At 45.5% G+C, this 19,040-nt stretch overlaps 1 protein-coding gene across 1 annotated transcript; it reads right to left on the bottom strand.

Annotated features, from left to right (window-relative positions):
• Positions 1 to 1,879: 1,879 nt before the first annotated feature.
• LOC308147461 (uncharacterized protein) lies at positions 1,880 to 13,028 on the bottom strand. The gene is made up of 3 exons (XM_080519600.1): positions 12,911 to 13,028; positions 4,915 to 5,212; positions 1,880 to 4,845 (listed from the first exon to the last, which is right to left on the bottom strand). The coding sequence occupies exons 2-3, from the start codon at positions 5,207 to 5,209 to the stop codon at positions 2,912 to 2,914; spliced, it is 2,229 nt and encodes a 742-aa protein (XP_080375726.1). The 5' UTR covers positions 5,210 to 5,212; positions 12,911 to 13,028; the 3' UTR covers positions 1,880 to 2,911.
• Between the last annotated feature and the right edge of the window lie 6,012 nt (positions 13,029 to 19,040).

Raw genomic sequence — 19,040 nt, 5'->3', positions numbered from 1 at the left:
ACACACACACACACACACACACACACACACACACACACACACACACACACACACACCCTGACCCTCCTCCTCTGCGGGTTTAAAAGCAGAAGTATTTACGACTCAGCGGTCTGCAGTTCCTGGAGCTCTGCTCAACATGTGGGATGAGCTGCCAGGGGTTAAAGATAGCCGGGGGGGCCGGGGGGGGGGGGGTCTGTCTGCACACCTGCCTGTCTGTCTTCAATATCTACCTGCATTTCTTATTCAGGACAATAAATTAAAATTAATTACATTAATTAATATTCAAATTGTCACAGATTAAAAGTGAATCCATGAACAAATAAATTAATATATCAACGAGATGGATTGAATTAACTTAATTTCTTTAAAATAAAATTGAAATAATTGAACAAACAAACCAATAAACAAATACAAATTATGAAAAAAGCTCAAATATTCCCTCTTAAATTATACATGACTAATGATATTTAAATAGCAGGAATTTCCCCATTGCATTTGCCATTTAATAGATTAATAAAGAATGTGGAGCAAATCTAAATTACCTTACCAGGGATTATTTGAATAATAATTTTAAAAACATTTTGCAGTAAAATGTGGGAAAACTCTTGGTTTTAACTATCCATAGTAGTTTAAAAATATATTTTTCATTATTCCAGTGAGTTCCTAATGATAGGTTGAGCATAAGGTGAATAAATGTATTGGTAATAAATTAAAATCCCAGTAAAAATGTTTAAATGTAATATGTCATGGACATTTTTGTAGCAAACAAATGAAACTTTTAAAAAGTGCAGCCCTGCAACTGAATACTGTGTATTTCACAATTATACTAATGTTATATACAGACACCCTTCAGTTTATTTGCCTTCTAGAATACAGACACAACCGATTTGCACCATTGGATTTTAGGAGCCGTCAGTGGTTTTTGTTGAAACTCTGCTTCCTCTAAGATTGTAACATGTCTCCATCTGGTGGTTGAAGAGAGAAACTACACTAATTCTCTGAGCCACAATCTGTTGGGATGAAGTTCTAAATTGTAACCATTGAAACCAGATGTCTTATTCAAACTCTACTCGTGAGTTGAGTGATGACGGTTCAGCGGGAGATTTTAACCGGTGCAGAAGAATTATCCTTAAAGCCACAGAACGTCACGATCTCTCGGAATCCCATACACTTGAGATGGGGCCGTCATCCAGCAGCAGCCCCTTCTTGTTTCCATAGAAACCCCAACGGCCTATATTTCCGCACGTCAGACTCGTACAGGCATTTTTAATGGATTTTATACTCCCCCTGAAGTGTCGTCGCTTCCCCCGCTCAAAAAATGCGAGATAAATGTGAAAAATGCTGGATGCTTTAAGTTCGTAAAGTCTAAAATTCCCATAAATACATGTCAGTGTGTTTAAACAATATGCAACTTTTTGCAAACCCTTCGATTGAGGAAAAAACAAAAGAATAACTTCTAAAAAAGGCTCAGACTCCGTCTTCAGGGAAACAGAGATGAAACGTGAATTTTTACAAACGCTTCAACTCAGTTTCCATGGAAACCATGAAAAACATTTTTTTTTTTTTTTTTTTAAAAGCTTAAAAGCTTTAAAATGCAATTTTTTGAAAAGGCTCCTCAGTTTCGAGGAAAGTCGCAACGCTTTGCTTTCCATTTTCATGAAAACACGGACAAGTGCAACTTTTTGTAGACGCCCCATCAATGTGCAATGGGGAGACGCGCAACTTTTCGCAAATGCGTATAATTCTTACCTGTACACGTTGCGTTGCCCAGGGTGAGGAGAACAAACAAACAATATTGGATGACTGAACACAAAAATGACAGACGTTCATCTCCTTCAGCACGGTCAGACCACTTCCCATTAAGAATCCATCGATGAAGTGACATTTTGAGAAATGTTTATTGACGAGATGATGGATGAAAAGACGTACAAAGCAATTATAATCACATAGAGTTTGACTCATCAACATTTCCCAGTTCGCTCTTTCTTCCCTGTGACGCTCGAAACTATTCAGACCCGTGTCCAATACTGGCATACATGGATGTTGTATAACAGAACATTTGATCCAGCTCCCATAATAGTAATACAATTGTACATTCTACCACTTTCATAATGGTCTATGGCACAAAAATTGCTGCAAAAATTGTCGCGTCAACATGCGTTTCGGGTGATCTGAACCCCTACGGAAGACCGTTTACAATTGTCCATATCGTGCGATGAAGTCAGATTGTGTTACTACCTCTACGAAATACGGTCTTGAAAGATACGAGAACTGCATTTCCGCCATCTCTTGCCAAACGCATTATGGGTAATTTGGCTTCCCAAGTCCAGTCTTGATGCATTCTTGACAATGTGGGCGGAGCCAGGACACATCCGGGCAATTCACTTGTACTTGGCGTGTACCCTCCAGGCATGGACGTCCAGGTTCTTAAATGACTTGCGCGTTCCCTTAAACGAAAAGGTGGTGCGTACTGACCAAGTTTACAAGCGATGTATTTCGTCCCCGGTCACACTACAAAGACCTTGACCACCTCGGGAAGCGGTCCAGTTCCTGTACACATTTTAGGACTCGCCACTTGTGATCAGATCACCTGAAACGCATCTTAACGCCCGGAGACGAGTACGGCTCAATGACCACTTGGCGACACGTCGCGATACAAGAAAGCATCATAAATTAAATACCAAGTGTTTCATAGGGCGAATTCTTTGACTTGACCTAAAAACGCGCTTGTTTTTCATCACTATATACATTCAAAACTGCCGTTGCTGTTCATATATGTAAATACATGTAATGTAAAGAGTATTTCAATGATGTACGTTTCTACGATGAGTGTCTGCGGACACTGGCTGGAACCTATTCCATTGGACCTGCGAAGTGTGGCTGTCCTTGCGTCACTCTGTTCAGTTTTTGATTACATGGGGTACAACAAGTACCCTGAGAACGTCGAGTGAACGTACTGACCGGCGTAAAGTCCAGCCGCCTGGTCAGACGGTAGCTGCATGTGCACCGTGTCTCCTTTTCGTAACGGGAGCACTGCGCTTCCCGAAGCCTGGTCCAGTGATCCCTTCTTGTACTCGTCGTAGGTGTACATGACGGGTTCGTTGTTTTTCATCAGCGCCACCCAAACGTTCCCTCCTTTGCAGTGGACGTGGTACGCAAAGTAGTAGACCCCAGGGACGCTACACGTGAAAATCCCATTTTGAGGATTGTAATCCTGCCTGCTGTTGTGCAGCAGTTTGTCGAAGACCACCGGGGTGCCCACCAGAGGGAACGGATTCGTGAGCTTCGCCGTGAACGCCGGCATTTCCATCCCACTTCCACTGACCTCAGCGCCGTTCTTGGGTTTCTGATAAACCTGTTTTTGGCCGGCATACGGGCCGCTCACAGGTAGGATCCCGCCGAGGTCAGGATAGGCAGCTGGCGGTCCTGGAGGACCAGGTTGTCCTGGTTGCCCTGGAAGCCCAGGAGGGCCGCTCGGCCCGGGGCTGCCCTGGGGACCAATCTGACCAGAGGGTCCTGTGTTCCCCTCGCCAGGATAACCAGGTTTGCCTGGTTGGCCTACTTCACCTTTTGGTCCTGGTAGCCCAGGAGGTCCAATTGGTCCCCCCGGCCCTGTAAGTCCCGGAATACCCTGTGGTCCCTGGTGACCTTTGTCTCCTGACTGCCCCCCTTCTCCTCTTGGTCCCAACATTCCAGGGGCACCAGATGAACCAGGTAAGCCCTTCATACCAGCTTCTCCTTTGGGGCCAGTAGGACCCTGCAAACCCCTTGGTCCTGGTTGTCCACCCTCTCCTGGCCTTCCAGGTTGTCCTGGAAGACCAGGAGTCCCGATTTCACCCTTTGCTCCAGGATTTCCTCTTGGCCCCCCAGCACCATCTTCTCCCTTTTGTCCTGGGAAGCCGAGAGAACCAGGAAGCCCTATTGGACCTGGGGGGCCTGGAATTCCATTAAGGCCGGCAGGACCAATGACCCCAGGCATACCTCCAATTCCTTTATCTCCTTTTGGGCCTGATGGTCCGGGAAGTCCTGCATGTCCCTTATGACCTTGAGGTCCTGGAAACCCTGGCTTACCATATCCTGGCAACCCTGGGGTGCCAGGTAAACCAGAAAGTCCTGTTTCTCCTTTACTACCAGAGTTCCCAGGCTGACCCTGGAAACCATCTTTCCCTGGTTTGCCAATTCCTGGTATGCCTGGGAGTCCTGGTTGTCCTCTTTCCCCAGGTGACCCTGCCAATCCTGGTTCTCCTGGAAAACCAGGTTTACCAGGAAGACCTGTTTGCCCAGGGACACCATTGAGACCCGGTTTACCAATGCCAGGAATTCCAGCATTTCCAGGTGGACCCGATGGTCCACTGGGTCCTTTTAAACCTGGAAGACCAGGGAGGCCTAATCCCTTGTCTCCCTTAGGACCAGGAAGACCAGGAAGTCCAGCCAGGCCTTTTTGGCCAGGCTCCCCAACAATCCCTGGCTGTCCTGGTAGACCCTGACCTCCTGACTTCAAAATCCCAGGGAGTCCTATTGGTCCTGGAAGCCCAGGAAGCCCAGGTGGCCCAGTTTGTCCTTCGCCACCATTCGGACCGAGTTCACCTTTTGGTCCCGCTAAACCAGGTCCTCCGGGTTTTCCTGGCAAGCCCGGCACGCCAGGTTTTCCGATTCCTGGATAGCCCCGAGGGCCCGGCGGCCCCGGCTTTCCTGGCACACCTGGAATTCCCTGTCCTGGAGGCCCCATGGGGCCCTGTGATCCCGGTGGTCCTGGGTGGCCCTGAATTCCTTGGGGGCCCTCTCTCAAGCCATCAGGAGGGACGGGGTGAGGTGGACCTTTAGCTCCCCGGAGGAACGTCTGTCCTGTAAAAACGACCCACAGGTTAGAACCCATTAAATCAAGTCAAGTCGAGAGGACGTGTGAACACCCACCTTTTCCATCGGTCTGTAACATCAGCGGTCTGTCCTTGCCCTTTTGGACGGGCAGCTGAGGAAACTCTTTCCCATACTGAGGCAGCAGCGGCCCTTCTTTGCTGTACGGCAGGTGCGGCATCTCGTTCCCCAGGAACTGCTGCTGGGGGAATCCGTCATTGTACTGGGGCAGAGGCTGGACCACTGGCGGCGGCTGCTTCGGTCCGTAATACGCCCCGCCGTCAGCGCGGTGGAGCAAGCACAGGTGGAGCATGGCGCCGAGCACGTGGAGGGAGCGAAGAGGTACCGCCGACATTTTCTGCAGCGGGGGAGGGGAGTAAAAAGAAGCGTTAAGTACTTCAAAAACCCCAAAACCAGTTTGGAACGCAGCTAATCGGACGGGAGCAGTCGGTGTTTCGGATTAAGTCGTTTCCCTGTTAACTGGTGACCGACTTCCTTTTGCGTACCTTGTTGCTGTGGTCGATGTTGAAAACTCAACAGAAATCTGCGAACGCCGTTTAACCACATTCACAATAAAGTTTCGACACGTTGGACCTATAGGAGTCTTATTTTGACATCTGCTGTCGCGAGAGGTAGCATTTTCCACCAGTTACACGGATATGGAGTTTTAAAAAAAAAATCTGAATTGCTCCATTTCGAGAGTCGGAGCAAAAAGTTGCATTTTCCCCCGCTTGCACAGAGATGGTGTGCTTTACAAAAGTTGTATTTTCTAAAAAGTTCTCTCTGCTACGTAGTTTTCAAAAAGTTGTGTTCTCATTTCCACGGGATCGGATTGTTTTCCAAAATGTGCGTTTTCCGACATTTACATGGAGACGGCGTGTTTTCAAAAAGTTCCACTTTGGGAAGCAGTTTTTCCGCATTTCCAAAGAATTGGACCATTTACAACAAGTTATGTTTTCACAAAAATGGAGGTGGAGTGATTTCACAAAGTTGCGTTTCTCACTGTTTCCATGGAGACTGAGTTGGGCCAATTTCAAAAAGTTGCTTTTTTCCACATTGCCATGGAGTTGGAGTAATTACACGTTTTTAGTAAAAACACGTTTTTTCACAACGTGTTTTCAGTGGCTCACGTAAACAGACGCCCGAAACGCTACAAAAGTTGTCCATGAAGTGAAAACCCAGACCTTCACTTCTCAGGAAACACCGATCCTGCATGTAAACAATCGCCTTGGACGTTAAGTGCGTGTTTATTATGATGTCGACTCGAGGCCGCCGCACGGGATGCGGGCGGTGTCGAGCGTAATCCGTTAAACATGTGCCGCCATGAGCACGCTGTGAAAATAAACCGCGTTGACAGCAGTGTTTGTGTTTCCTAAAACCGAACGAGATCCATCAAGACGTTGGGTTTTTATTTTTCTACCCGTGCGTGTCGACCTGGTGCGACGTCACTCGTCTGGGACGGCAGCCGGGATCCAGCTGAGAGAAATACTTAAAAAAAAAAAAAATGAATGTCAGGAGATGACCTTTCACACAGGACGGAGGTTTTTAACACCGAGCCGCCATCCCCACGTGTTCTACAATATGAGGCAACGTTTTTTGCGTGTATGCACACACACTGATGTTTCCATGTTGGGACACTCGGCGGTGCTGTTGATTATTTATGTAATGAAAAGAGTAGAACAGGTGCGTTTGTGCCCCCCCCGTTTCCATGGAGACAGTAAGAACATTTTCAAAAAGTTGTACCCCCACCATTTCCCTGGAGATGGATTCGGAGCGTGGTTTCTTTAAGAACTTTTCTTTTCTCCCATTTTCAACAAGACGACTTGTTCTTGAGAAGTTGCGTTTTCTTCCGTTTCCATGGAGACGGAGCATTTTCCCTTCATTTCCACAAAGAGGAATTCGGGGTGTTTTTTTAAATTTAATTTATTTATTTACTTTCTAAGGAGTTGCGTTTCCCCGTTTCCAACGAGACGGCGTGTTTTCGAAAAGTTGCAGTTTCCTCCGTTTCCATGGACATGGAGTCAGAGCATTTTCAAAAAGTTCAACCCAGGAAGACGTTTGAAAAAAAAAAAACAGTTCCATTATTTCACTTTCACTTTTCACTGTTCCCCTGATATACGGCTTATTTTCAGATTTGGTTTGGCTTGTTTCCAGAATGTGTGGAGAATAATAAATAATAATAAACTTATTAACAACAACAACAACCTTATTCTGTGAGGAGAAGAGACTTTATGAGTGGTTTCATTTACCAACTTCTTTTTTGCTTGTCATTTTTCCTAAACCTCAGAGTTGGAGAGAATCTTTCATTAAAACTTTATTTTGTTGTTTTTTTCTAAAAGCAGCCAAAACCGCAAGAATTGTTGTTGAGCGACTCGAGCATTTACACCACAATGTTTTGAAACCAGTTTACCCGGCAGAAACACTGAAAATAATGTCGTTGGCATATTGCACGCCCCCCCGTCTCCATGGAAACAGCAGGAAGCGCAACTTTGTGTAAATGCTCAGACTTCATGGAAACATGGGGGAAAAAAAGGTCACTTTTTAAAAACTTCCTGACTTCATCATCGTGAAAACACAACTTTTTGTAAACACTCCAACTCCGTGGAAACCTAAAGTAATGCAACTTTTTGAAAATGCTTCGACAAAGTCTCCATGGGAATGGGGGTAAAACGCAACTTTTTGTAAACAAGCTGCTGCTGAATTTTTCGCTGAAACAAGCTTCGTGAAAGCGAAGTAAAATTTTACTTTTTGCAAATGCTCCGACGTTGTGGAATCGAGGAAAAAAAAAAAGAGTTTGAGGAAATACTCAGACTCCATCTTCAAGAAAATGCAACTTTTTGAAAATGTACGGACTCCGGCTACGTGGAAAGAGTGGGAAACTCAACTTTTTGTAATTACTCCAACTCCACGGCAATGTGGAAAAAAGCAACTTTTTGAAATTGGCCCAACTCAGTCTCCATGGAAACAGTGAGAAACGCAACTTTGTTAAATCACTCCACCTCCATTTTTGTGAAAGCACAACTTGTTGTAAATGGTCCAATTCTGTGGAAATGCGAAGTAACGCACACTTTTTTTTTTGAAAACTCCCCGGCTCCATCTTTGCGGAAATGGGCGAAAACGCAACTTTTTGCAAACGTGCCGACTCCATCTCCATTGGAAACAGCGGGAGGCGCTTTTCTTTTTAAAAAGAAAAGGGTGATAATGTATCAACGCTGCTGCTGGTACTGCTCCGTTAGCTCTGGTGCCACTTGGCCAGGATTCCTACACCCGAGGTTAACGCGTCCCGACGACTCCGCCGTTTCAAACATTCCTGGATCCGTCGTTTCCCCGCGTCATGAAATCCCGGACTCCGGTTTCCTTCCTCCTCCGTCTGCAGTGGAGCGTCGCTCTCTCTCTCTCTCTCTCTCTCTCGCACGCCGTCGGATTCCAGAGCGGCCCGATCCGTCTGCAGGCAGGTGATTTATCCCGAATCGTCAACTGACACTTCCAGGTTTCTTCCCATCCCTCGCATTTCTTTTTTTTTGTCTTCCTCCACTCGCTCCTCCGCATTCCTTCACACCTACTCGAGACTGAAAAGGCTCATTTTTGACCCGGGAACAAACCATCGGAAACCGGGAGGAAGTCGCGCCCTCACGCCTCCTTTGACCTTTTACCGCGAACGAAAGAGTACGTACTTCTGTCTCACCCGTCGACGGAAAGAATGTCAGATTTCCCCTTTCAGCTCTTGAGTATCGCGGCTGGATAGAAGCGGATCAGAATCACTTCGGGGGGGTTTTTCTCCCTGGAATCCCGACATATTTACACTGAGGACAGTTTATTTGACCGGACGTGTTCCACAAACTCGCGCAGCGCGAAGGAAACGCTTGAAAGGAGCGTCTTCCAGACGCTTTCGGCCCTCCGGTTCCAACGTCCTTGCGGTTTCCGCCACATTTCTCTCTCGCCGCCCCTCATATTTGCTCTGGCTCGCCGAGGGATGTTTTCACAAGCGGCAACAATGTTTGGCCAATAATCAGATACGATCACTTACACTGCGCCGGAGCCACAGACGCCACGGAGGGAATTCTGCACGGTCGCAGCTGCGTAAATACGCTTCGTGGAGTTGGTGGATCGGGAAAAGAACCGGTTCAGACTCTCGTTTGTCTCCGAGTCGCCATTCAGCTGCTCCTTTGTACACTTTATACACATCTTTGTTAGATTTACCGTAATTTCCAGATGATAAGCCGCTAATATTTTCACATACTTAAACAGAACGGGGCTGATTGGTGGAGTTTTACATGGGTGATGCGTTCCGGTGCATCACGTAACTCCAAACTTTCTTTTTAGCTTTTTTAAAATTTGATGGGTGTGGCTTATACTAAGGTGTCCTCAATAATTATAGTAGTTAAATCTCGACTTTGACGTCCCATTTACGCAACGCTTTCAAGTTTTTGTGTAATTTCAGAAAACTTTCACAATTCGATGTGACTTTTTGAAAATCCTCTGTCTCCGTGGAAACAGGAGAAAACTACTTTGTTTTAAATGCTCCAACTCCATCTGCATGGAAATAGTTGAAAACGGAAGTTTTTGAAAACAATCCGTCTCTGTGGAAACAGGGGAAAACAGCATTTTTTTTTTTAACGCTCCGTCTCAGTGGAAATGGGAGAAAACGCAATATTTTGAAAACGCCGACTCCTTCACCATGTTCATGGGGGAAAACACAACTTTTAGAAAAAGTTCTGTCACCGAGGAAATGGGAGAAAATGCAACTTTTTGATAACACTGACTCCTTCTCCATGTCAACAGGGATAATTCAACTTTTTGAAAATGTTCCATCTTCCTGGAAATGGAAGAAAACTTTATGAAAACGCACTCCATGGAGACAATGGAAAGTGTGACTTTCCTGGAACTCACGTGCCAACTGCATAGTTTTAAAAACGTTGTCGGGTAAACACAAAAACGGTGCGCTTTCAATGGAAACGTCGTCGTGGAAACGGGGTCTAAACTTTAAAATGATGGAGAAAGTTTTCATGCGAGTGTTTTCAGACTGGACCTGCTGAGTGAGACTTGAAGAAAAGCCTTCAAGTGCTTCACGCGGCGGATAAATGTCTAAACAGACCTCGACTCTCATAGGACATATGAAACCTTCCAGGCGAGCGAAAACTCCAAAGTACCTTGGAGGACGGGAATGATTTTGAAAAATGGCTCCCACGACGGTTTCGCTCTTTATAATCCTCGGCCTTCGCCGAGTTTCTTTCTGCATTCGCAAGAACGCTTCCTACTTCGGTACGTTTATTGAGATTGCAAAGTCGTCCCGGGGATCGTTCACGGCTTCGCTGCAGCACGCGGCCCGACCGGTAACGCGATACGAACGACGGTTTGGGGTTAGCTTAATGCGTTATGCAGTCGCCCCGTTAAATGTGTCACTCGGAGAAAAACGATCCTTCCTTTTCCGATTTCCCTGCCGTCCAGATGTTTTGGGGTTTTTTTGTACCGAGGATGATTTATGAGGGGTCGTAAGAACTACGACTCGGAGGCGTTCAGGTAAAAGCCCGTAAAATTCGACGCTGTAATTTTAGTTATGCGTTTCCCCATTTCCAGAGTTGGAGCGCTTTCAAAAAGTTGGGTATTAATCTCAAGGTTTTTGCCGTTTAAATAAAAAGTAAATAAAACATTTGATGCTTTGACGCAATTTCAAAAAGTTGCATTTTCCAGTCTATGCCGATAGTGTGTTGTCAAAAAGTTGTATTTTGCCTCATTTCCATGAAGACGGAGTCTGAGCATTTTCAAAGAATAGTCTCCCCCATTTCCATGGAGTCGAAGCATTTTCAAAAAGTTGAATGGTTCCCCAATTACAGGTAAAATGAGCATTTAAAAAAGTTGCACTGGCCTCCATTTATATGCAGATGGAGTCGGACCATTTTCAAAAGGTTGCAATTTCCACCCCTTTCCATCGAAATTGAGTTGGAGCATTTTCAAAAAGTTGCGTTTTCCCCAGGTTTTCACGGAGTCGAAATGTTTTCAAAAAGTTGAATTCTTCCCTGTTTTTACGTGAACTGAGCATTTTCAGAAAGTTGCATTTTCAAAAAGTTGAGTTTTCCCCCCATTTCCATGGAGTAGAAATATTTTGAAAGCGTTGAAGATTATTTAAAGCCAAAATTCAGTTTCTGAGGATTCATCTATGTCCTGGAGCAGTTTATGCAACTCGTGGTCCAGGACAGGTGAGCAGACTGTCACCGAGCAACATACAGTAACTGTAACTGTACTTGTAACTGTAACCTGTGTTTTAAACTGACGCGGCAACGATTTCAAGTGAAAGTGCAAAAAACTGTTGTTGCTTTTTGAAAACTGCTCTCAATGTGATGCTCGACAAAAATGCAAGGACTTCGACTCCATGGAAAGCGGTAAAAAAACAACTTTTTGAAAAGGCTCCATCTCTGTCTCCATGGTAACGAGGCAAATCCTCAGCACCATCCTTGAGCAAAGCCAGTACCACATATCAATACGAGTACAAACCTTTAGCAACTTGCTGATACCGAGTACCGATATGAGGCCAATGCAACTTTTGAAAATGTACGACTCCGTGGAAACGAGGAAAACACAAGTTTTCTGAAATAGTCCTTGGAAATGGAGGAAAACTGAACCTTTTGAAAAAGCTCAGTCTCAGAGTTGGACCGGTCTCCCTGGAAATGGGGGGGAAACGCAACTTTGTGAAAATCCCCCCGACTCTGGAAATGAGGCAAATGCAACTTTTGGAAAATGGTCAGACTTAATGGAAATGGATGGGATGCATCTTTTTGAAAATGCTGACTCCGTCTCCATAGAACCGGGATACACAACTTTTCTGAAATGGTCCATGTCTGAGGAGACGCTTCGACTCGGTCTCCGTGGAAACAGGGGAACATGCAACTTTTCGAACACGCTTCCACCCCTCCTCTGGGGGAACATGCAACATTTCAAATCTGCTGCTGCACATGCTCAGTAGATGACAATCAGAACAATCATTCCTCCAGTGTCTCATGACTCCCAGTCCATATCCTCCTGGGACTTGGTACTTTTATTTTGACAGTCACCATAATAACAATCCAAATTAATTGGACGTCTGTCCACTAGAACATGTGCTCTCCAGTTGTTGACGTTTACAACGCATTATTCTCTTTGTGTGATCAGTTTCATTACAAAAACAAGCAATCAACACCCACATGACATCGTTGTCAGTGTTGCCGTGGAAACTGACATGGTTTTCAAAACGTTGCTGTGTAAACACCAAACTTCACTTAAAGCTTTATCGTACAAAAGACGACATTACGGATGAAATTATACACAATCAACTACTAGACCTTGAACGCCTCATCTCATAAACGATGTCATCAGGCCTCCGTGTGAAGCGCGACAGAACCAACACGTCCAACGACTTTACAGAGGAATTTTATTTCTGTGCCAAAGAAACCAAAGTCCAACCGTTGCCATTAATCCACGTCGGAGGAGGAGACGGGATTCCCGGCGGTTTCCTGGCAGGTGCACACTCGTAGTCCAGAATCAACGCTGGAGATCAAAAAACACGAGTTGCCAAGAAGTTTGCCCAATCCAAAAAAAAACAAACAAAAAAAACCAAGCGGCCAGAAATCCCTTTGAAATTCTTTTTTTTTCTTTTCCCCCTGGTATTTATGATGTCTGACCTGAAAACCTCATGTCTTCTCCTCCGTGCGTCTGAAAGATCGAAAAGTGTCGAGACATTCCGTTAACCGGTGCTAAATCCTGTCAAGACGCTCGGCATTTATTTCAACGAGCTTAAAGCCCCGAGTTATTCCTCCCAGGTGTCTCTTTTTTGGATTTGCTTTTCTTTCTCCCAGTCAGGCGCCCGCCGTCGTCCCCCCCCCCCACCCTCCTTCAAAAAAAATTGTAAGAGAAAGCCAGACGGAATGGAAACGATCCCTTTGCAGTCGGACGGTGCAGAGGAAGGATACGAAGGTGACGCCCCCCAGACGACGACCCTAGCGCTCGTCGTCGCAGGTCGTCAGGTCGTCAGGTGGTGGTTTTTACCAACCAAAACATGAAAACCTGACGGGTCATCACTTACCTCCGTGCTGCTGCTGCAGAGGATCCCAGAGCTCTGAGGGCTCCGGGACCGACGCCGAGCAGCAGCCCCCGCTGAGGGTTTGGCTTTTGGCTGCTGGGAGGTGGAGCTGAGAGAGAGAGAGGGAGAGAGAGAGAGAGAGAGATCATGCAGCGAAAACCGCGACTGGAGCCGCGGACGAGTTGGTGGGTTCAGAAACGGAGCACAAGAAGAGGAGAAGAGTTCTCATTTGACTTGGACCGCTCGGCGCATTCTTTGCCTGAGCACAAGTATTTGAGGGGTCGGGTCTGAACGTCGGTTCAGCCAGCGTCGCCTCAGGTCAAGCTCAAGCTGGGGGGGGGGGGGGGGGGGGGGGGGTTAGTAGTTGAGAAAGTGGGAGAAACTTTGCGAAATTAAAATTTCCCGGTTTCCTGATAAAAGAACTAACCTTTAGTCACTTGCCGATACCAAGTACCGATTCCAGTACAAGCCTTTGCTATTTGCCGATACAGAGTACCGATAAAAGTAATAACCTTTAGTCACTTGCCGATACCAAGTACCGATACAAGTACCACATTTAGCTACTTGCGATACTGACTACCCATAAAAGCACTAACCCCTTCATACAAAGTACCGATAAAAGAAAGACCACGCATGAAAATGAAAATACCTACGACAATGAGAGTCGAGGATTAAAAGGCAAGACCTAACATTTCGCCACGATTGTTATCCTCCGTCTGCGTCGACCAAAGGTTGCGCGACGCGTGTCGCGGCCTTAAGCCTGCAACAGTCCAGAAAAACAAAAACAATTTGGCCAACGACCGAAGTATTCTTTCAAGGTCCCGATTCCCTCCTGCAGAAATGGTCCGAGGCGACGTAGCGCAGTCGCTTGAGCATCTGACCGCCGCGATAAAATAGTTCCTTCTGCTCATGCACATGTGAACAAACATGCATTGGGGTTTAACGGAGTTGGAGTCACCGGCCGAGGCAAAGGCAAGAAAAACAACACACAGCTGCTTCAAATTTAAGAAATTATACTTTGTGCTGCTATTTTGGTTCTCCTACCTCGAGAAAGAGTTGCTTATACCCCCCCCTCCCCCACCCCCGAGGTCACTGTCGGTTTGCGTCCAATCTCACTGTGCTAATTTTTGCCCATTAAAGCAATTTGAAAAGCAAACAGTCATGAATCCAGTCACTGTTCAGCTGCGATGACGTCAAAGCTTGAAAACACTTTATGTTCTAACGACCATTGTTAATCCTCTGCTCGTTTTTTAAAATTCTGTTTTCTCAGCATTACAGCAAAAAAACAACAAAAAAAGAGAACGAGATGCAGTCGGCTGCATGGAAACACTGAGCTCATACTTGTCTGCTAGCTGGATTCCTGTCCGTGTAGCTATTAGCCTGCCGCTTAGATCTCAACGCCAAGTTTCTCCGGCAACGTAAACGGCGCTAATGACCGCCATCAGCCGCCGTCCAATGTTCTTGAGTCCTTTTTTTGGGGGGGTAAATGCTCAGACTCAGTCTCTGTAGAAAAGGTGGGGAAATGGAAGTTTCTGAAATTGCTCCGATTCAGTCGCAGTGACAAGTGGACATACTTTATAAAAATCAGAGACCGTGGAAACGTGGATAAACAACTTTTTGCAAATGCTCAGTCTCTGTGGGAGCAAGAAATAACGCAACTATTTGCAAATGCTTCACTGCTGACCGTAGAACCTGTGAAAAATTTTACTTTTTGCAAATGTTCCGATTCCATCGAAGTGGGAATAATGCAACCTTTTGAAAAAGCTTGGATTCCACCTCTATAGGAAACACACGTTTTTAGAAGTATTCCAACTCTGTCTCCACAGAAACAATGCAACTTTTTGAAAATGCTAAAAGCTTTTGGGAGGATCCTCATTCGCTCCTCGATCAACAGACGTAGAAGGGTTAGGGTGAACCCTCCCTTTTCACCACATCTTGACATCAAACGATCAAAGTATTTCTACTCTGTCCAAAATGACCTGACATTTTTTCAAAACTTCAGCTGACCGGTTTGGCCGTCGTCCGTTAGAACATCTCAGTAAGACCGAGGGAAACGCAGACCTTCCTTTTCCTGCTGTGCCTCTTGGCTGCAGCACTGACGAGACAGAACGTTGGACAGAAAGAGGAAAAAAACGTCATGAGCGTTTGATTAAAGTTCGGCGTTGACGGCTCAGATTTAGACACTTTGCACTTCTCACATCTCGCTCACGATCCAGCGAATAATTCCAGTGGCGTAAAAGGCAACCACCGACTTGGCAAACCTCAGTGAGTTCACACTCGACCTCGACCTCAGTCCACCTCTCAGGCGGATCGAGGCATGAAAGGGTTGCTCGGTACTCAAGAGTCACACTTATTAAAATACTGGACCCTGGACGACAGTATACTTGTCGGAGCGCAAGCTTAAGGAAGGTAGTTTGACGAAATGGTCTGGCTGGCTTTGTGGCGCCAAACGTCGAGACGAAAAGGTAAGCAAGAATAATCCCAGAATCCTCGAGCGCAAGAAGATAAAGTAAGAAAGTAATCAGATACCAGTGTTGGATCAGGAGGATTTCACTCCAAGCTGTGCTACATGCTAAAGAGTTTCAGGGTACACAAACCACCAATGCTACATGGCAAATGCTACATGCTAAAGAGTTTCAAGGCTCCCACACAAACTATGCTACATGCTAAATGCTAAAGAATTTCAGGGCTCACATACCAGTGATGCTACATGCAACATGCTAAAGATTTTCAGGGCTCACATAGCAGCGATGCTAAATGCAACATACTAAAGAGTTTCAGGGCTCACACACAGGTAATGCTACATACTAAAGAGTTTCAGGGCTCACACACAGGTAATGCTGCATGCTAAAGTGTTTCAGGGCTCACACACAGGTAATGCTACATGCTAGAGAGTTTCAGGGCTCACACACAGGTAATGCTACATGCTAAAGTGTTTCAGGGCTCACATACCAGCAATACTAAATGCTACACGCTAAGGAATTTCAGGACTCACGCACTAGCGATGCTCCATGCTAAATGCTACATGTTAAACAAATCAGGGCTCACACACCAGCGATGCTACATGCTACATGCTAAAGAGTTTCAGGGCTCACACACCAGCGATGCTACATGCTACATGCTAATGAGTTTCAGGGCTCACACACAAGTGATGCTACATGCTAAATGCTACATGTTAAAGAAATCAGGGCTCACACACCAGCGAGGCTACATATCACATGCAAAACAGTATTTGTATCAGTACTCCACTGTATCAGTACTTTACTGATATTTACTATACCACTAAAGGCTAGTACTTATTTCAGTACTCATTCTTCCAAAAAGTGGTATCGGTGTGTCCTCAGTTTCTTCTCAAAACAGGGAAGAAAAAAAAAGACATCAAAAGGGAAAATTCTAAACCTGTATTTTGTTTATGGTCAAATCAGACAACTCCTTAAACCACATGCGAAAACTGCACGAAACGTTCAACAGATCCATGTCTAACAAAGCGGATCTGCTTTCTGTTCTCGAACTGCACTTTTCACATTTTGGCTCTGGTCCTGATTTTAGTCATCAACAGATGCGTCTCCTGACTGCAGTTACATGATGTCATTACATGAAGCGCAAGCAAAGTAAATACCGGCTGAAGCTGCGAGGCAAAATGCATCGAGGCAGACCTGCTGCGGTACGACCCCCGGAGCGGCGCACACAAGCCGACATGTGGTTTGAAGTAAGAGGCGAACACATCCGTCAGTGCCGTCTGCGGCACTTCCTCCAAGCGAAACAAGCAAACCCTCAGATTCCTCGTGTGGCGACCGGCGCTTCGCTCTCTCACGGCCACCTCCAAATTCTCCTGTCTGGCCGTTAATCCAGTTTGGCTCAGAGTTGGTCTCCAAAACACGTCCACCCACCACCACCACCGCCGCCGCGACGACTCGAGAGTTTGGGGAAAAACTGCGAGCAATCAGATACCGACGGCCCCCGAAAGCACCAGATTTGTTTTCATGCAGAAAATGGATCTGGCACTTTTGAGAAACTGGCGCAGGTGGGTGGCACATAGTTGGCCCCGCCGCCGTCTGAGTTTACCGTCAAACATCTAATGAACTGGAGAAGTCACAAGGAAAGTCACGTGAAAGTACTGAGAAGTCGAAGCAATCGCAGAATAGAAACTAGATACTTGCAATCTTGCCTTTTAAAAGGCCACTGCACACATTTCCGACCGTCCCATCATACGAGAATCGTGACGCCATCTTTGGTCTTGGTTCGAATTTAACAGAGAACTGAGAGACGACTGTATTTCAGAACTGCGATTAAATCTGTTTAAGTTACGTTTTCGAGCGAGGAACTAAAGTTCAACACCTTCTTGACGACAACTTTGCCAAACTTCATCAGGACGATCTGAAGCATTTAGATTCAGCCAAAAGTGTTCCAAAGGTGTCCTTTTAACCTCGTGGATGGAAAACACAATGTTTCAAAAATATGTGTTATTTCAATTACATGAGGCCGTGTTCCAATCCCGTCAGTCGCAGCTCCCTGAAGCGTTCAGAAAAGTGTGTCTAAATATACATTTTATCTTCTTTTTGGATTATTTAGGGGGGAAATGTTCCAACAATTTTTTTTTAAAAAGAGGAAAATTAGGTACTTAAAAGAAAAAAGCTTTAAAATGAAAGTAAAGCATTCACAGAGAGCTGAAATGGTTAAATTCTTGGGAGTTTCTATATAAAAGTGCCCCAAAACGATTTTGTTGTATTTGCCGAGATATAGATAGTTGACGTGAAGTAAAATAGCTAAAATGTAAAAATTGTCTTAAAAAAACCAACACTTTAAAAAAAAAGGGTGAAGCTGCAAAATCAGATCCTAATTAGGATCCTAGTTTAATTTTTTTCAATTAGTGTCAAGTCAGCAGATCCGTAGTCATTAGCGCTTTTTGAAAACGGTAAATTACGGTTGAGGGAAGGTTTTTGGGTAATTTCACATAATGGCACGCGGTTGGTATCAAGATTCCTGATGTGTCATTAAGTTTAATTTGTTCACCTCAACCTCCTCGTGAAAATTAAAAAAAAGTCGTCTCTTAATGAACCACGGCCCCAAAACTCATTAAAGCGAAGTCGTCATGATGAAATCAGTCGAAAAACGACCGATGGCGTCTCGAGCGTCGCCTGCAACAGAACATGACCCATGATCAGTAGCAGCAGTTTAGAAAAGTAGCATTTGCCCGGTTTCCACAGAAAGTGAGGTGGAGCGTTTTCGAAAAGTTGCGTTTTGCCCATTTTCCATGAGGACCAAGTTGGAGTGTCTTCCAAAAAATTTGAGTTATACTGTTTCCAAGGACTTGCAGCAATCTTTATTAAAAGTTGCTTTGGGCACATTTCCACAGAGAGAGTTGGAACGTAGTTAAGGATGGAGCACTTTCAAAAAGTTGTGTTTTCCTCCCCTTTTTCGAAAATGTATATTTTCCCCTATTCCAATGAGTCGTCGCATTTTCAAAAAGTTGCTTTTTGGCCCCTTCTACAGAGACAGAGTTGTAGCGACTTTGAAAAGTTGTGTTTTCTCCCATTGGAGACAGAGTTGGAACATTTTCTAAAAGTTGCATTCCACCCGTTATCAGCAAAGCGTGTTCTCAGAAGCTCTGCGCACCGTTGCCGTGGAAACGGGCCCGAAGACCAGAATCTGTTGTTGGACATTCAACAGGAACAGAGTGTTTTCAAAAGCTGAACGTCTCCATCAATTGGACCATTGTACGTTTTTTCTTCAGGATTGTAACAGTTGGCAATTAGAATGTCGGAAAATCTTGAACACGATCCACGACTCTTTTCTCCTTCTGCAACTCGTCTGTCAGCGACTGGCTGACCGAGTCGTTTCCCCACTTTTAACTATTCCTCGGACTTTCGTCCACGGTGACGATAAGACGGTTAAAACTTTCCACAGTCTTTCCGGCGCGGCCCTCCATGTTTTCTCGCAGCCATCCGACTCTCCAGCTTTGTCGGCCTTGAACATGAAGCGCGAGTCTCCCTGCCCGTGCAGATGAGGGAACGCCGCCACTTTAAGAGCGGCTCCCTAATCGAAGGTTTTATTTATTTGGCTCCGAGCTGAAGCCAAACGCTTCGGTTTGCGTTCCATTCCTCTGCCGGCCTTGGGACGGCGGCCAGATTAA

The sequence above is a fragment of the Blennius ocellaris genome (genome assembly GCF_963422515.1).
Source record: "Blennius ocellaris genome assembly, chromosome: 24".
Taxonomy (NCBI): Eukaryota; Metazoa; Chordata; class Actinopteri; order Blenniiformes; family Blenniidae; genus Blennius; species Blennius ocellaris.
Note: the sequence above shows the minus strand (reverse complement) of the source record. Positions and strands in the feature narration are given on the sequence as shown.